Source organism: Pavona decussata, unplaced genomic scaffold, assembly GCF_977016875.1.
Source record: "Pavona decussata unplaced genomic scaffold, jaPavDecu1.1 SCAFFOLD_34, whole genome shotgun sequence".
Lineage (NCBI taxonomy): Eukaryota > Metazoa > Cnidaria > Anthozoa > Scleractinia > Agariciidae > Pavona > Pavona decussata.
The window spans coordinates 1,952,049-1,962,653 of NW_028145457.1; the positions used below are offsets into that span (position 1 = coordinate 1,952,049).

The following is a 10,605-nucleotide window of genomic DNA, read 5'->3' on the forward strand; positions in this document are numbered from 1 at the left end:
AGAATAATAGCTCTAATTACCATGAGAAAAGAAAAACCAGAAGGATTCTGGTAGTTGTAGTAAAATGACGCCATAGTGAAAATGTCCTATATCAACTTGGAAACCATGCGAATCGGCAAATATTATCGATATTAGTATTTTTGCAAAGTATTGTAGAGATCTGAGTACAGGAAATTAGAACTAGAGGGGGAGGGTAGTTGGCATGAGCCTAAAAATGACCAACGTTGTAAGAAAGGACGAAATCAGAGTAAGAGGGGAAGTTATTTTGAAATTTGGGCTTAAATGAAAAATCAAACATTATGGAACTATAATGTTATTTATGTCGCGACATGATGCCCACGTGATAATTCGTTGCCGTCATCGGTGCTAGGTACATCTAACCAATGAGGTGTTAGGGCGGTTCCGACTAGGTTTATAGTCGAGATTCCTTGGGAAAAGCGTCCTTCCTTCCCTTGCCATCAGAGTGTTCATATCAAGAGAGAAGTTTTTTTTTCCCACTTACCTATTCAGGCAAGTTATCACTTTGAATATTCTTGTTTTTTGTCGTAGCATTTCTCCTGTTCTGGGCATTGGTGTCGCTCGAGTAGTTCAGTTTATTTTGATTCTTCGCGAAATGGCTCAAACTCGTGTTTTAATCCTGGGGCATTCTTTTATCCACCGCCTCCGGTCGTTTCTTATGGCGAAGTATAGTCTTTCTTTCCTGACCAATTTTCACTTGGGTAACGATCTCGTTATCAGATGGCAAGGGACCGGAGGGAGAACAGTAGCTAAGACTGTTCAATACGACCTTGGCGTTGTTGAGTCTTTTGCCCCTCACATTGTAATTTTACAGCTCGGGACCAACGACTTGGCTTCCCTTTCTGCCGTGGAGACTGGTTCTGCGATCGAGGACCTTACTCGGTTGCTGTTTGAGTCTTACGGTGTTCAATTTATATGTGTCTGTCAGACGATTTATCGCGAGAATACTCCATCATTTAATACTCAAGTTAACATCTTAACTCGATATTTAAAAGGAGTGTTAGAGCCGATTCCCTATGTCTTATATTGGCGCCACCGGGGGTTTTGGAATTGCAAATCCAGTTTTCTTGCTCGCGATGGTATTCATTTAAATAAGTTAGGGCAGTACAAATTTTTTCGCAGTCTGAGAGGGGCAGTATTGAGATGTTTGAGGGCCGTCGCGCCTTCATGATTAGATCGACTTTGAAAGATACCTGCCAGTTCCCATTTTATTTGTTTACCAAGCCGTTTTTCATTTTGTGATTGTTCATGAGCTCTTGTTTTTTTTTTTTTTTATTATTAACTGGGTAATTCCCAGTTTTGTTTCAAGGCTCACTGGGTCCATTGGACCATGTTGGTCACGGTATTTTTACCGTGCTTTTCACGGCTTTGGTCATGTTGTTTTTGTGCTTTCACTTTGCCACATGAGTGTACAACCCACTTGATCGCCCCTTTGGGGTGTGTCCTATGCACTCGGCTCTGTGACATTGCACTTTGTTATGGCTGGAACTTGGCATTTTCATTGTTTCTGCTACAGTTTTTTCATTGTTTGTTTAAATGCTCGACCTGGTTGGGCCGGCATTCTGTTTTATTAATCTCGTACTGCCCTGATCACACTGTATTTTTGGAACTCCCAGTTAGCGAGGAATGTTGTGGACCTCGACATCTGTTTCCTTAGACAATAGATCTGTAATTTATTGGCCGGAACACTGTCTCAAGGTGTTTCCTGCCTGGCTCCTGTCTTATCTCCATTCCATTTTTTTTGTAAGTAATGCCTCCTAGAAAGCGTGGCGTATCAAACTCTACAGCCTCTCGTTCAACACGGGGTAAACGGCCCAGATTGTCTGAACTGCGTGAAGTTGGCGCCGATACTCATGCAACTACCCCAAATGTCCCAACGCCAGCACCGCAGGGCAACGCAGGTCTGATGTCCATTGACGTCAATGCCTTATCCACCACCATATCAACCGTGGTCGCTCAAGCAGTACAGTCTGCGCTTTCCCAGGACAACATTGCTGCTATCTTGGCGCCCAGAACAACAGGCGGACTTGACTGTATTGAGCCAGCTGTTGCCACTGCAACCGACGCCATTGTTGTGGACGGTGGTTCATCTGAAGGTACACAAGGCATTCCTTATCAAGCGGGTTGTTCGGATCCTCAACCGCGACAGGTTTTTACAAGTATAGCTGTCGGTTTAACTTCGCGGGTTGGTGCGAAATTGAAAGGGAAAATTTGGGCTAACGAGTATGTTGATTTTGGGTCTCTCTTGTTCTCTTCCCCCCGGAACGAAGGAAAATACTCATTGTCAATGACCCCTTCCCCTGGGTTATCGAATCAACCCCAACTCACCCTTGAGCCATCCCATCCTACCAAGCGCATTCAAAATATCCAACAATGGTTGTCCGCATTTAATATCTTTGTTTCGGTTTATACGGAGCGATTCAAAGATGAAACACCCCAACTTATGAAATATTGCGAAGTGGTGCGCGACTTAGAGCTAAAGTCGGGTGATTGGCTTTGGTATGATGAGCAGTTTCGTTATATCAGGCAGTCTGACCCTGAAAAGTTCCCCTGGGGTCAAATTCACTGGGAATTGTGGCTCCGGGCATCCTCTAATTTTCGTAAACAACAGCCGTCCACCAACAAGCCCCAAACGCAAACTCGTCAGCGTTTTCGCCAGCCCTTCTTCCCCAAAGGTACTTGCTGGGCGTTTCAGGCCGGCAGACAATGTTCCGGGTGCCAGTTCGAGCATGTTTGCTACAAATGCGGTGCTAAACACCCGGGAAGCCAATGTTCCGTTCGGGCAAATCAAACCCGTTTTGGCGGTGTCGGAAATAAGGGAAAGGGAGGCGCAACTCAAGTTTCGGGCTCTCCACAGCCAACCAGTCACCCCAGTAAAAGTGGACCGGCTTGAATCTTTTCTAACACGAGGGTATGACTCGGTTCTAACCAAATATCTGATTGACGGTTTTCGGTTTGGTTTTCGTATACATTTTGTTGGTGAACGGCTTGCGTATGAATCTTCTAATCTTAAGAGTGCTTTAAACCAACCGGATATCACCGAGACAAAATTACGCAAGGAATGTGCAGCAGGAAGAATAGTAGGGCCTTTTACAACCCCGCCGTTTCGCCACTTTCGTACTTCCCCGCTTGGCCTAGTCCCTAAAAAAGATCCAAAAGAGTTTCGTTTAATACACCACTTGTCTTATCCAGACGGATCTTCCGTTAATGATTTCATTCCTGACTCTTGCTCTACGGTCAAATACGCATCTGTTCGGGATGCTTCAAAATCCATTAGGTGCATAGGGCGAGGTTGTTTTATGGCTAAAACGGATATCAAATCGGCTTTTCGTATCATTCCTATTCATCCTGCTGACTATTCCTTATTGGGTATCAAATGGGACAACATGTACTATTTTGATAGATGCTTGGCTATGGGACTCCGTTCCAGCTGCGCTATTTTTGAAGCTTTTTCTACGTCTCTCGAGTGGATATCTGTCCACCTTCTCGGTGCTTGTTCCGTCTTGCACATTTTGGACGATTTCCTGTTTATCGCGCCAACCAAAGATCAATGCGAGCGCGACCTAACAAATTTTGTTTCACTGTGTAATTATCTGGGTGTTCCCCTCGCCCCTGAGAAAACCGTCGGGCCGAACACGGTTTTGCAATTCGCGGGTATTACGTTAGATTCCTTGAGGATGGAGGCACGTCTTCCAGAGGAAAAGCTTCAAAAATGTCGCAGTTTGTTGACCGAGTTTCTTTCGCGTCGGTCCGTTTGTTTAAAGGAGCTTCAATCTTTAATCGGCTTATTAAATTTTACATGCCTCGTTGTTGTGCCCGGCCGTGCTTTCCTACGTCGATTAATCGATCTTACCAAAGGCATAACTAAACCTCATTATCACATTCGCATCTCACAGGGTGCTAGACTTGACCTTGACCTGTGGCTTCGGTTTTTAAGCGACTTTAACGGCAGATCGTTTTTTCTAGATGATATTTGGGAAACGTCGCACACTCTTCAACTTTATACCGATTCCGCTGGTTCTATAGGTTTTGGGGCGGTATTTAATACCCACTGGTTTCACGGTTTATGGCCCACAACTTGGCATGGTTATAATATCGCCGTTTTAGAACTCTTTCCCATCGTTATCGCTGTTCACATTTGGGGGGCGTGCATGGCTGATAAAAGTGTCATCTTTTTCAGTGACAATGCCGCCGTTGTTGATATCATTAATAAGCAGTCGTCTAAAGATAAGGCAATCATGGTTCTCCTTAGGGATTTAGTCTTAAGCTGTCTTAAACATAACATTTTATTCCAAGCCCGCCATATTCCTGGGTTTATCAATTGTCGTGCCGATTATCTTTCACGTTCTCAGGTCACGAAGTTCAAGGAAATATCACCGGACGCAGACAAATTTCCAATTCACGTACCCGAGAACCTAATGCCGAAGAGTTGGTTTCTAACTTGAACGGCCTGCTTAGTGCAGCGTTGACAGACGGATCTCGGCGGCTTTACCAGCGCGCGTGGGTGGTTTTTCGCCAATTTTATGCTCAATTTTATGGCTCCGCACAACTTACATTGCCGCTGCTCCCAACTTGTATTCCGCTTTTCATTTCATACCTTTCATTTAGAAAGTTATCTTTTTCAACGATCACCTCGTATCTTTCGGCCATTTCCTATGTCCACAAACTTAGAGGTTTTCCTGACGGCTATCTCTAAAATAGGGAATGGGGAACGGGGAACGGGGAACGGGGAATCTCTAAAATAGGGAATCTCTAAAATAGGGAATCTCTAAAAGGGGGAATCTCTAAAAGGGGGAATCTCTAAAATAGGGAATCTCTAAAAGGGGGAATCTCTAAAATAGGGAATCTCTAAAAGGGGGAATCTCTAAAATAGGGAATCTCTAAAAGGGGGAATCTCTAAAATAGGGAATCTCTAAAAGGAGGAATCTCTAAAATAGGGAATCTCTTAAAGGGGGAATCTCTAAAAGGGGGAATCTCTAAAATAGGGAATCTCTAAAAGGGGTAATCTCTAAAATAGGGAATCTCTAAAAGGGGTAATCTCTAAAATAGGGAATCTCTAAAAGGGGGAATCTCTAAAATAGGGAATCTCTAAAAGGGGGAATCTCTAAAAGGGGGAATCTCTAAAATAGGGAATCTCTAAAAGGGAGAATCTCTAAAATAGGGAATCTCTAAAATAGGGAATCTCTAAATGGGGGAATCTCTTAAATCCCTAAAGCTTTTTTACAACCACTGTTTCGGCAGGCTTTTTTTGTTGTCTGATACTGGGTAAACACCGCGCCAAATGAGCTTTGACCAATTACTTCCTGGCTCGTAATCTCGTCCCAGCTAAATTTTGGGAGCCCATCAAACGCCTCAAGCTTTTTTCTATTGCTGGCAAACGCCAATGGAAACTTGAAATTGTTATCCATGTTGACCTGAAGCCACCGACTTGAAAAAAGGTCGACCGAAGGTCGGGATGACATGTCTTATCTTAACACGTTCTTGCAGCCATTTCCCGCCATTTGGTACTACTTTAAGAGAATTTGTCTTTTTGGTATAAAAAAGCAGACGCTATTAAACCTTACATTCTCATAACTAGTCTTGTTAATTACGCCATGAAACGTAACCAGCCAGACACAATGAAAACATATTTAGCATTTGCAATTTGGGTGGCTTCCGGTCTACGTCAGACATGTCTTTATCCCAGGGAGATAAGCATGTCTGGTACCTGATTGATAACATCATAGATAAGGTGAATTTTTTCCTTGACCAGTGAAACCTTTTTTTTCTTGAAAAACATTGAGGGCATTTGTTGCAACTTTCGAAAGGCATAAAAGGAAATTGGTTCGGGCTTTTTTATTAGACATCGTTGTAAGGCCATTAGGGCTGGTGGATCAATCGCAACACAAACACCGCGAATTTCACAATTGGCATTTTTGAACTGATCACTAGATAAGCTTTATGCAGGCGTAAAGACGTCTGTCTAGTCCAATTAATGATGGTCGACGCGTGTTACAGATGCCAGGCCCGGCTCCAGTTCCAGTCATTTTGAGTCTACGGCTTATTCAGAGATTCAATTGCGCTTTCATCTTTACCGTTTTGCAGTAAGATGCTGTAGAATATTCGATTTCTCTTGCTGTATGTGGCCCTTTGGTATCGATTGGCATAAATTTTTTAGACCACCCCTACTGAAGGTATTGCGGCAAGCGACGACAACAATTTATTTTTATCTTATATATCTAGTAATTATGCAACAACTGTCAATAATATTATTGGTTGTTGGCAAATGCTGTAAATGTCTCTTAGGAAAAACTCTACTTCTAAAACGTTCATAGATTTATCCAGTTTGTTGATAGATTCTCCCGTTTAGAGATTCCTCTTTTTTGAAATTCCCTATTTTAGAGATTCCCCCTTTTAGAGATTCCCTATTTTAGAGATTCCCCCTTTTAGAGATTCCCCCTTTTAGAGATTCCCCCTTTTAGAGATTCCCTATTTTAGAGATTCCTCCTTTTAGAGATTCCCTATTTTAGAGATTCCCCCTTTTAGAGATTCCCTATTTTAGAGATTCCCCCTTTTAGAGATTCCCTATTTTAGAGATTCCCCCTTTTAGAGATTCCCCCTTTTAGAGATTCCCTATTTTAGAGATTCCCCCTTTTAGAGATTCCCTATTTTAGAGATTCCCCGTTCCCCGTTCCCCGTTCCCCGTTCCTCATTCCTCCATTCCCCGTTCCCTGTTTTAGAGATAGCCTTTTCCTGACCCGACCAAATCATTTTTGATACAAAAGTTGTTGACAGCTTTAAGCCGACAACGAACTGCAGATGTCCGTCTCCCTGTCACACGGCCTGTACTGCATGAGCTAATTCGTTCTCTTAGCTTTACTAACTCTTCGGCATTCAACGTTCACTTTTCGCGGCAATGTTTCTTGTGGCCTTTTACGGTCTTTTTCGAATCGGTGAACTGGCTACCAAGAGCACGCGTCTTGCGTCGGCGGTAGTCCAGTTTAATAATTTAACTTTTCACACTCGGAATGGTCACGAGCAGCTGGCTAAAATTACTATTTCAACATATAAGCATAACGCCAGCAATAGACCCTTCGACATTTTAATTGCACGAGAAGATTCTCACCCCTTTTGTCCAGTTGAAGCCCTTCTTCAGTATTGTAAGGTTCGTGGAGATCGCCCAGGTCCACTTTTCTGTCACGCTGATAACTCTCCTATTTCCGTCAACCAGTTTAACAGCGAACTCCAACGGTGTTTAACTTATTGCGGCCTTGACATCAGTAGGTACAAGAGCCATAGTTTTCGCATTGGCGGTGCTTGCCATGCTGCCGATAAAGGTTATTCCGATGCGCAGATACGTGCTCTTGGTCGCTGGAAATCGGATGCGTTCAAAGTTTATTTGAGGTCTGCGGTACTTCACGCTAACTAAATAGCGCTTGTCACGCGTAATCTTATCTTTCATTGCTTGTTTTTTTTTTAAAAACTAGTACAAAAGGCGACTTCAACATAGTTCAGACAGGGGCTGCTATGTTGCTGTCACTGGGGATTTTCCCCTTCAGTCATTCATGCTATTTTATGGCCTATTTAGGTGCGACCAACGGAGTTCAGTCACGGGCTGCTCCATCGCTGTTTCCGTACCTCTTTCTTAATTTTGTATTGGAAATACGTCATTCATGCTATTTTATGGCCTATTTAGGTGCGACCAACGGAGTTCAGTCACGGGCTGCTCCATCGCTGTTTCCGTACCTCTATATTAATGTTGTATTGGAAATACGTTTAAGGATTTACTTCTTAAAATAAGTAGATCTGTGTAGGTGGCGTGCCCGCCAGCCAAGTGGGTCAGACAATTGGGCTGTCATTTGGTCGGCATCGGCACTTTTTCACTCTTTGCAATACTACCCTGACAGTGTTTATCTTAGGCGTGACGATGACCAGTCACTGCTATACTGATTTTCTTAATTTACTTAATTAGCTTTAATTTAATTTAGTTTCCGTTTGTTCCTTTCATGATTTGTTTCCGGACGCTCATTGTGGCCGTTCAGACATGGGCTGCGGCTACTCTGTGTCGTCATTTCCTTTTCAATTATTCTCCATCAAGCGAGGATTTGCTTTTGGACGTTCTGCCAGGCCGTCCTGACAAAGGCTGCGTTCCCCGCAGTCGCCATTTTTGTTCAGAGAACGTGCGCTCTGTGTTTTCGGTCAGTTTATATCGCTTAGTTTTCCTGTGGGGCTCAGCCACAGTGGGTGGCTTGTGGCGTTGTTTTTCGCCCCACGTTTGTTAATTAAGTTTAACCGTTTACATTTATTGCGGTGTTGTCAGCTTTAGCCTTAATTCAATTAAACCTGCCACATCCGTGGCCAGATTCATCCAACACAGTTGTGTGGCTTTATGTTATATGCTCCTCGGTTGCGTGGGACTTACCACAGTAATTTACCACAGAGCGCACGTTCGACATTAAGCCGGTCTAACAGGCAAATGTCGCGATATAAAATCAAACATTATGGAACTATAATGTTATTTATGTCGCGATATGATGCCCACGTGATAATTCGTTGCCGTCATCGGTGCTAGGTACATCTAACCAATGAGGTGTTAGGGCGGTTCCGACTAGGTTTATAGTCGAGATTCCTTGGGAAAAGCGTCCTTCCTTCCCTTGCCATCAGAGTGTTCATATCAAGAGAGAAGTTTTTTCCCGCCCCCTCCCCTTTCGCCAGCCAACGGGTTATTACTGTTTCTTTGTCTATTAGTCAATATAAGTGGCGTTGTTTTTCGCCCCACGTTTGTTAATTAAGTTTAACCGTTTACATTTATTGCGGTGTTGTCAGCTTTAGCCTTAATTCAATTAAACCTGCCACATCCGTGGCCAGATTCATCCAACACAGTTGTGTGGCTTTATGTTATATGCTCCTCGGTTGCGTGGGACTTACCACAGTAATTTACCACAGAGCGCACGTTCGACATTAAGCCGGTCTAACAGGCAAATGTCGCGATATAAAAGTATTTTAAAATCAAGATAGCCAAAGGACAACAGGCATTTATCCAATAGTGTCAAAGTTGGGTGGGAGTGTCTGTCACGTGACTTACCCTCGTCCAAACCATATCCCTCACACATACATCACTTTAGGGGCAAGAACTTAACCTTAACCTTAGATCTTAACCCTAATCCTGGGTATCCTAGCTCCAACCATAGTTTTGAGTAATGCTTGTGTATGGCTTTCATCTGGTGATGTACCAAGTCCTGGTCACATGACCTTGATTTTTTCCCTTAACTAAAGATACTGGTTGTCAGCCACTCGTTAATAGGCCATTTTTATGATGGCGTCATTTTACTACAACTACCAGAATTCATTTCGTTTTCCTTTTCAAATGCAAATTTTGTAATCCTAGTGGAGAGCAAAGAACAATAGCTCTAATTAGCATGAAAAAAGAAAAACCAGAAGGATTCTGGTAGTTGTAGTAAAATGACGCCATAGTGAAAATGTCCTATTTCAACTCGGAAACCATGCCAATCGGCAAATATTATCGATATTAGTATTTTTGCAAAGTATTGTAGAGATCTGAGTACAGGAAATTAGAACTAGAGGGGGAGGGTAGTTGACATGAGCCCAAAAATGACCAACGTTGTAAGAAAGGACGAAATCAGAGTAAGAGGGGAAGTTATTTTGAAATTTGGGCTAAAATTAAAAAGTATTTTAGACTCAAAATAGCCAAAGGACAACAGGTATTTATCCAATAAAGTAAAAGTTGGGTGGGAGTGTCTGTCACGTGACTTAATCTCGTACAAACCATAGTCCTCACACGTACATTACCCTAGGGGCCAGAACTTAACCTTAACCCTAGATCTTAACCCTAATCCTTGATATCCTAGCTCCAACCATAGTTTTGAGTAATGGTTGTGTATGGCTTTGATCTGGTGATGTCACAAGTCCCGGTCACGTGACCTTGATTTTTTCCCTTAACTAAAGATACTGGTTGTCAGCCACTCGTTAATAGGCCATTTTCATGATGGCGTCATTTTACTACAACTACCAGAATTCATTTCGTTTTCCTTTTCAAATGCAAATTTTGTAATCCTAGTGGAGATTAAAGAACAATAGCTCTAATTAGCATGAGAAAAGAAAAACCAGAAGGATTCTGGTAGTTGTAGTAAAATGACGCCATAGTGAAAATGTACTTTTTAAAACTCAGAAACCATGCCAATCGGCAAATATTATCGATATTAGTATTTTTGCAAAGTATTGTAGAGATCTGAGTACAGGAAATTAGAACTAGAGGGGGAGGGTAGTTGGCATGAGCCCAAAAATGACCAACGTTGTAAGAAAGGACGAAATCAGAGTAAGAGGGGAAGTTATTTTGAAATTTCGGCTTAAATGAGAAAGTATTTTAGACTCAAAATAGCCAAAGGACAACAGGCATTTATCCAATAGTGTCAAAGTTGGGTGGGAGTGTCTGTCAGGTGACTTACCCTCGTCCAAACCATAGCCCTCACACGTACATCACCCTAGGGGCCAGAACTTAACCTTAACCCTAGATCTTAACCCTAATCCTGGATATCCTAGCTCCAACCATAGTTTTGAGTAGTGCTTGTGCATGGCTTTCATCTAATG

At 42.7% G+C, this 10,605-nt stretch overlaps 1 protein-coding gene and 1 pseudogene across 1 annotated transcript; both read left to right on the forward strand.

Annotated features, from left to right (window-relative positions):
• Nucleotides 1-292: 292 nt before the first annotated feature.
• On the forward strand, nucleotides 293-4,696 carry LOC146484427 (uncharacterized). The gene has a single exon (XM_085104936.1). The coding sequence runs from the start codon at nucleotides 1,769-1,771 to the stop codon at nucleotides 2,909-2,911; it is 1,143 nt and encodes a 380-aa protein (XP_084961062.1). The 5' UTR covers nucleotides 293-1,768; the 3' UTR covers nucleotides 2,912-4,696.
• Nucleotides 4,697-5,689: 993 nt separating this feature from the next.
• Nucleotides 5,690-8,989, forward strand: LOC146484428 (uncharacterized; annotated as a pseudogene).
• Nucleotides 8,990-10,605: the final 1,616 nt, after the last annotated feature.